Source organism: Galeopterus variegatus, unplaced genomic scaffold (genome assembly GCF_000696425.1).
Source record: "Galeopterus variegatus unplaced genomic scaffold, G_variegatus-3.0.2 Scaffold3602, whole genome shotgun sequence".
In the NCBI taxonomy this organism is placed as follows: domain Eukaryota; kingdom Metazoa; phylum Chordata; class Mammalia; order Dermoptera; family Cynocephalidae; genus Galeopterus; species Galeopterus variegatus.
Genome location: NW_007729713.1, coordinates 16,513 through 25,060, shown reverse-complemented (window position 1 = coordinate 25,060; position 8,548 = coordinate 16,513). Strand labels below are relative to the sequence as shown.

General features: G+C 40.8%; 1 protein-coding gene across 1 annotated transcript in view; it reads left to right on the top strand.

Annotated features, from left to right (window-relative positions):
- Positions 1-40: 40 nt before the first annotated feature.
- The window catches only part of LOC103601137 (mitochondrial Rho GTPase 1-like), a gene marked incomplete at its 3' end in the record, with an annotated part of 21,040 nt that continues 12,532 nt past the window's right edge, over positions 41-8,548 (top strand). Inside the window, exon 1 of the mRNA XM_008585516.1 lies at positions 41-237. Coding sequence (XP_008583738.1) covers positions 162-237 — 76 coding nt within the window. The remainder of the gene's footprint in view (positions 238-8,548) is intronic.

The following is an 8,548-nucleotide window of genomic DNA, read 5'->3' as shown; positions in this document are numbered from 1 at the left end:
TGGGAGGAGGCGGAGCTGGCGCTGTCCCGGCGCCTGAGCGGGGAAACAGCCGAGGAGGCGGCGCGGCGACCCGGGCGGTCAAGGAGGCTGGCAGGTGGCGCCGGCAGCTTGGGTAGAGCGGAGCCGAGGGGTGGACGCTCCCGGCTGGAGGGGCCCACTCCATGCATGCGGGCCAAGGTCGGCCCCCGCCGGCTGCCGACATGAAGAAAGACGTGCGGATCCTGCTGGTGGGAGAACGTGAGTTTGCTCGCCCGTGCTGGCCGTAGCCCCGGTTCCCGCCACCCCTGCCGCCCCTGCAGCCCCTGCAGCCCCTGCCGCCTCTGCAGCCCCGGCCTTCCTCGCCCCTCGCAGCCCCACTCTCCTCTCTCCGCTTCCCCAGGCCTCCCAGCCCCTTCGCTCTTTCCTTTCGGCTGCCTGCCGGCGGCCCTCACCCTCTCTCCTCGTCTGAGCCCTCCTCAGACCTCTCTTCCCTGTCCCCGAGTCGTCCTCCCAAGCCATGTCCCTGTTACCCCTAACCGCCTGACCTCATCTCTCCGAAGGTCCTCTCCCCTTTGAATCCTCTTTTCCTGGGCCTCACCGTTTCTCAGGCCGCCTCCTTTCAGACCCTCTTGTCTTATGTGGAGATTCCCTTGTCACTGCAGGGCAGGTGCTGGAACAGGCAGACAGACCAGTGGGGATTGCGTGAACCAGCTCCCCTGAAAGCTAGGGGGAGGGGTGCAGGACTGTTCGACTTGTAGGCAAGGTCAGGTTTCTGGATCTTTTGCGCATTGACATTAGGGTATGATGCGTTTTTAGCGATACTTTCGCCTTGCATTGGAATAACTCCCGGTACTCGCTGTATTTCCTCCGAAATTTACTCTCAACTTCAAGTTGTACAAGTGCTCAATGAATGATAATTATCCAGGGAGTGTCTTTTAGTTGAGGCAATTACTGTTACCCTAAAACTTAACTTCTGCCCTCTCTTTAAGCACTACTTCTTCCATAGTTACTTGGTATTAACATTTGTAAATAAAGACAGACACGAGACCCAAACAGACACAGATGCATGAGACCCTCTAGAGATTCTTAGTTTTCACTTTTTGAAGATATAATAAAGAAAAAATGTTTCTGTTCACTGACATGAGGACAGAACAGCAAGGACTTCTTGATGTCACTGTGCAAGTTACATGACTCAATCGCTAGGACTAAAATAAGAAGAAAGTGGGCCGGGGAGGCCTGAATTGTTTGTTTTAAATTACAGTAGTTAATGGTCTGCCTTTGCTGATTGAAAGCATTCTATTCTAAACCCTATTCCAATCTTGAGTGGCCCCTCCAGGACACTGTGATGTACTCCTAACGAGGGAAGTCAACACATTTTTACCCTCTTCTTTGATGTTCATTGAAATCTCTGTTCACCTGCTGTTTGAAGATTTCCTTTTCTGATTTATTTGTTGGGGGCTGGCCAGTACAGGGATCGAACCCTGGACCTTGGTGTTATCAGCACTGCGCTGTAACCAACTGAACTAACCGGCCAGCCCTCCTTTTAGAAGTAAGCTTAGTCAGACATAGTTTACTTTTTGGTTTTCAGTTGTGAAGTTTAGTTTTTGTTTATAACTGTATCTTAGTCTGTGTTTTGCACGGACTTCCTTGATAAAATTCGGGAAGGTGTTATTTAATGTATGATTCATGCCGATGCATTTGGAACAAAGTAGGGAAAGTTGAGTACATGACCCGTTTAAAAAACTGATCCTAATCTGTATCATAAAGTAGTTTTATAGTATAGCAATTTTATACTAATTTTAAAAAAAGAAAAATCTTCTGCCATACTATTAGTGTGTAAAACATTTAGATAGAAATGCTATACATATGAAAGATATGTCAGCCTTAGGACAGTCAAATTAAAATGTTAACAGTATTACTTATTTAGGAATACATAAAAGAATTCAAAATTTGTTAGAAAAATTACAAGCTACGTTCTGAAGAAATGAAAGCAAATGAGAGTTGATAAAACCATGTATGTTTTCTGATCATAGTGAGAAACTTGACACTAGAGAATGCATTAGTTTTTGAGAAAAACACTTTTCTTAAAAGGATGGTACCAAAAGCTTTACGCCATCTACAATATAAAGTATATGATTTTCTTATATTTAAAACTATTAGGAATGGAATTATACTTAATTGAAATACATAATTTTCATTAGTTGTTTTAAAAGCTGGTATTTTGGGGGGGAAATGTTTGAGGCTTTACTTTTTGAGATTTTGACCGCTGGTAGCCTAGGTGGAGTACTCTAAATGCTAGGTAAACATAAGGCTATTTTAATACTGGTCTGATACATGGACTTATCTACACTGCTGATATTAGAAAAAAGTGGTAGTGATTTGATTTATTGCTTGCTCATTTGAGCAAGTCTAGTTTTCAGTTGTAGTTTTAAGACGGTTAGCTAGGGGGAAAAGAAAAAGCAAAGAAAAAGGAGCATCATCTCTGGTATTATTGTTGTTAAGGTTTGTTTATTTGTTCTTTATCACTTCAGTACATTTTATTGCTGTCAGTGTCTGTCACTGAGCCACATAGCAGCAGCTTCATTCACTGAAGCTCTGAAATAGTTGTGAATGGTTTCAACATTCTGTTGGCTAAACCTTTGTACTGCACTGTTGAGGTGAAAGGGATCTTTTCTTGGCCCACTTCTGGCCATTCAGGCTTTAATTCTAACAAATTGCTTAACATCTATTTAGTGCTTAGATCAGAAAAGTTGCAGAGAAAGCCAAAGTGTTTTAAATATCATCTGCATCTTATCTTAATAATTGAGCATATCAAATACCAGGACAAATCAAAAGTCAATTACTATTCGTTAAACCAAAGAGCATTTTAAAAATCTTTAAAAATGCAGCTGGCTGTTTAGCTTAGTTGGTTGGAGCACAGCCTTCTAACACCAAGGTCACAGTTCAGATCACCATACCTGCCAGCTGCCAAAAAGAAAAAAAAAGGGCCAGCCCGGTGGCTCACTGGATAGTGCGCCACTTGGGAAGCGCGGCGCCGCTCCCGCCCGAGGGTTTGGGTCCCACATACAGACCGGTTCCCGCTCACTGGCTGAGCGAGGCACGGGGGCAACACCGAGGGTTGCGATCCCATTGCTGGTCCCGGTCCGGTACGGGGGCGACACTGAGGGTTGCAATCCGTTGCCGGACACGGAAAAAAGACAAAAAAGAAAGAAAGAAAGAAAAAAAACTTTAAAAATGCATCCACACCAAACATAGTTTTTCAGGTCATAATTTTTCATGGTCTTATTTTTTTTTTTTCCTTTTTGTCTTTTTTTTGTGACCGGTAACGGGATCGCAACCCTCGGTGTTGCGCCCGTACCGCGACTGGCAACGGGATCGCAACCCTTGGTGTTGCGCCCGCACCATGCTCAACCAGTGAGTGGACCAGTCTCTATATGGGATCCGAACCCTCGGTGGGAGCGCCGCCATGCTCCCAAGCGCCGCACTCTACCGAGTGCGCCACCGGGCCGGCCCTTCATTGTCCTATTTTTTGGCCAGAATTTATATTTAAGTAGATTTGCTTTAGTATGCTTAACAAATGTCCTTCTTACAATAAAAGTAGCGAAGGGCTGGCCCGGTGGTGCACTGCTACAGTGCGCCGCTTGGGAGCACAGCGGCGCTCCCGCTGAGGGTTCGGATCCCACATACAGACCGGCCGCTCACTGGCTGAACGAGGTGCGGGTGCAACACCGAGGGTTGCAATCCCGTTGCTGGTCCTGGTCTGGTACAGGCGCGACACTGAGGGTTGCGATCCATTGCCGGTTACGAAAAAAGACAAAAAGGGAAAAAATAAATAAATAAATAAAATAAAAGTAGCAAGAGCCTTATTACCCATCTATCTAAATTATATAGCCACATTAAAAGTAGGCATGAATTTGAAGTCTTAATGAAATCTTACTTTTAAATTAAATTGAGATATTCTTGTGTTGTCTTCTACTGGTCAAATTCATTAAGAAAATGGAACTGTTACCCTCTTTTTTTAAGTAAATCTGGTAGCTCTTACTTTGTCTAAATCTGATTATCATTGCAACCTCTGCCAAACTAGTTCAAGCTTCAGTTGACTCCAGGCTAGATTTTTGTAATATCCCCTTAGCTGGTCTCCCTGCTTCTACTTTTGTCCATTCTCCATGTAGCAGGTAAAGTTATCTTTAGAAAATATCTCAAATCCTGTCACCCACTTTTAAAATTCTCTGATGATTTTTCTTTCACTTAGAGAAGTCCAAACTTATAAATGTGGGCCTACAAGGCCCTCCACAATCTGGCCCTTGCTTCGCTCTCCTACTACTCTGTCCTTTTTTGCTCTCTCTACAAGAAGGCCCTGACCTAGGCATTATCCCCATTCCTGTGCATATTTGTCCATTTGTTTTTCTGTCTCTCGGGCTGGAAAGGAAGCTTCTTGAGGGCAGGGGATTTGTCTTGTTTATTGCTATATCCCCAGCAGCTAAAACAGGCCTGGCACAAAGTAGGTACTCAAGTATTTGTTGAAAGAGTGAATAAGTTCAAGCTAGTCCAGTTTATTTAGCCTTTCCTTGTTTTCCAAACTACTCCTTTCAGTCATAAAAATGCAATCACTCTTCTTTCTTAAATCTAGTCCTTTGTGGTTATTATTAGGATTTGAAGGGGCAGCATTTATCCATTCTCTTGTTCTGTGTCCTCAGCTTTGTTTTGTCTGGAAGATTCCTGTATTCTGGCAGTAAAGTAGATCAGTGACTTATGATGACAGTGCCATGTCTATTTCATGTCTTGGCTACCAGGAATTATATAATCCTTGCCAAGAGGTCAGCTTCTCTTTGAAACACGAGAGACCATTTTAGAGGACTGAAGGGGTTGGGGAAAGGTTCTTCAGGTATAAGAGTCAAAGAGACTCCAGATATAAATTTTTTAGAAAAAAACTTGCTAAGATAATTTTAAAGCCATATTGCTTTCCATTCTAGTCTTTGTTGGAATGATATTTAAAGATTAAACTGCTCCAGTTTCACTTATACTGTGTTTATTACCTGGGTCCATTCTGCATAGAGTCTATTCTGTTCATACAGAAAGTCTTTTGTACGTCATTTTCACATATATGTTGAAACCAATTCTCCAATTCTTTGTGCCTCTGGCACAGGTTGGGTACTAATGTTGATCTGGTTTGAAGGATAGGGATAGGTTGTAGCTGTGTGACAGCATTTGTCCTGCAGGCCACATCATCTGCATTTAGTCAATGCAATTTTCCTTTAAACATGTTTAGATATTTCCTCAAATGCTAAAGTTTTCTAGTTAAAAATATAACTCAACAGTCACCCTCTTCCCCCCCAGTGTATTGTAATTATGATAAGCTTAGGAAGATACTACAAGCCTTCTTAAAAAAGAAGCAGATAAAAATGAGGAGTGCCACTTGAAGAAAGGGGTGTTTGTTATCAAGAAAAATAGCCAATATGGCTGGTAGGGGGGTAATTGGAATCAGAGAATGTTATTTCTGCTTCATGAATATTAGGAATTTGCTGTCATTTGGAACTAGAGGTTCAAAAGATATGATGAAAAGACAAAGGAATTCTTGGCCTGGATAAATCTAGATAATTTGCTCTATAGTGATGAATTATATTTTCCATGGATGACCTACTTAGAAGCATGGAGTCTCAGACAGAACCGTGGCATGTTGTGTTGAACTGGATCAGAAGGCCTTCTGTCCTGGGGATAATTGTGGTCTTCCTTTTATAGATCATGTCAATATTTCTCAGTCAAAATAGAGGCAGTAGAGATCATTAGATGGTTGGCTAACAAAGGATAATTTTTTGTACTTCATATTAATATTCACATTTATATTAAATATATCAAATATATTTTATTATAAATTTTTATTTGTAATAAATTGTTATACATTTTATTATAAAATATATTTTCTATATAATATTTGTATTATAATGTTTATATTAGATATAAAATTTAATTAGTATAATAATTAAACAGGAGCTTGGATTTTGTTCCCTAATGGAAAAAATTTTTATTTTGGGGGGCTGTTAAAAACATGTAGTTTTTATACTCAGATCTGCCATTGTTTAGGGACCTTTTTGATTGTAGGCTTATTTAAATCATTTTTAAAATTTAATATCTTAAAATGTTTTCACCATCTTTAAGGCACTCTTATTTATTTCATAATTAAAATTTGCTTAAAAGTGGCCTTTTTAAATTTTAAATCTGCTGCTTCATTATTTCTTTGATATCCTCACTCAGGGTTAGGTATGTAGTCCTTGAGGGAGGCAAAAAGCATTTCTTAACTAAATCACATCTACATAAAACTTTATTAAAGTAGTTATCATTTCACTGCCCTTCCAAAGGAAACACAAAATGATACTGATGAAAACGTGCTGATTTTTTCTTAAGTTCCTGTAATTCATCTCTTGCTCTAATTTTGAACTTCATTTTGTTTTGTTTTGTTTTTCCGGCAGCTGGCCAGTATGGGGATCTGAACCCTTGACCCTGGTGTTATAACACAGCGCTCTAACCAACTGAACTAACTAGCCAGCCCTCATTTTGAATTTTTTTCTTTTCTTTGGCTGGCTGTTCCAGTGTTCGAACCCTGGACCTTGGTGTTATCGGCACCACGCTCTAACCAACTGAGTTCGTTGGCCATCCTGTAACTTTGAACTTTTTTTTAAAAAAAAAATCACTCTTGGATTTCTGTGTGGAAGAGATTCATGTTCTTTGATTTTTAAAAGTTTTTTTTATTATAGAATTACTTCACAAACAAGATGGAATCGTCATATTGTAGTAAATGCTAAATTGCCTCATATTCTTTTCCAGATGAGGCAGGATATGAATAAATACATACAAAATATCCCCCTTTAAAAGGTAGTAATTGATATAAATAACTTAAAATGAATTATTCCCACTCTTTGGTACCACTTTCTTGTATGTCTATATGTTCAGGCCTAAGTAAAGCTATTTCATTGTTGTAGTTTTGACAATGCCTTCTCTCCTGCCAAGGTGTTTCCTTTTGTGTCTCTGAGGCCTGCCTTTTGGAAATAGATCTGGTGGCAGATACGTACTTCGGCAGGAGCCTGCTGCTGCACAGGCAGCCAGAACTGCCCTTCAAACTAATGAACTGAGCTGTGAAGAAATCTGAATTTCCTCATTATGTTCCTCATAATGAATTTCAGAACATTCTGTTCTGAAAATATCACTGGAGATGTAGGGGGTCCACAGGAAAAGCATAAGGGGACTATGACCAGGAAAAGGGTTGTTCTAGTGAGTTTTAAGAAGAGCGATGAGGAAGAATGAATGAGTTTTAAGGGTCATGGTGAGGGAGGGGACTTTAAAGGTAACACTGAACACCTGTTGAAAGCCTGAATTTTGCTAAGGGATCCTGAGTGACCGGGATTAGGGAGCAACAAGTCTTTACCTTTCTTGGAAGCTATCAAGCCTGTTAATGTTGGTGATTGTCTTAATTTTGATCACTTTGTTTAACCTTTTGAGCTGTGGATTAAAAGACAGGTTTCTTCTGAAACTGGTGAGGGCCTTAGAGTGGTGAGACACAAGCAAAATGTTAAAAAGCTAATTCTGAAAAAGGGATTATGAGAAGAAAAAAGATCTTAAGGGTTCAAAGATAGGCAAATTTCTCAAGGACCAGGAGTGGGACTGGTTTCCTTTTGGTTAGGCAGGAGCATCTGAGTTGTTGAGTGTCGGCTTCATTTTTCTCATTCTTGGTGTAGTAGATCAGGGATAAGAATGTAGAGATGTTTAAGATATCCAGGAGAGTTCTTCCAAAATGGAAAAGTTTCTGGGAACATCTGTGCTGGTGGTAGTTGTGGAATTTTGGAGACACTAAGGAAAAAGCAGATATCTCTACTGGGACCAGAAAGGCCCAGAAGTTCAGAGGTCACAGGAGTTGTACAGGCATTGGATCCTTGAAAAGGCTTGTTGTTTTGAGTACTGTGGGGTTACACTGCTACTGAAATAAATTACATCAAGTACAGAGCCTGGTGAACTTGATGGGACCCCAGCAGAGGCATTCTCCTGTCTGGTGATGCACAGAGAGCTCTGCTGTGTGTTTCATTCGTCTTAAATCAGACATTACCACTTTTTGCTCTCTCCCAAATGTGTTCTTGTTCTGCAGCATCAGTTGCCAAGAAAATGAGATCCAAGTTCTAGGTTTCCTGATGCTGGAATAAGTGGATGACAGCTTGGCGTATTTTAAGATAACTATTTTGCTTCCATTTTGCATAGTCATGTGGAATTAGGATGCACTGCTGTGGATGTTGAAAGGAATACTACTTTGAGCTAGCTGAAAGTTTGGAGTTGCTGGGACCTTAAACAAGGCCGTGATGAAGGGAGTTATTTAAGGAAAAAAAGTTATGAAATGTTACGTATAAGTCAGCAAGTTCTAGAAATTCCTGGACCCCACATTAGCTTGTGAGTCCTACTTTGTTCTTATACATAGATGAATGTTCTTGCCATCTCATTTTCCCATACACAATTAAAACAGATAAAATTTATAGGTCTGTCTGCCATTTCTAGAGCACCATATCCTTTTTTTTTTTTTTTTTTTTTG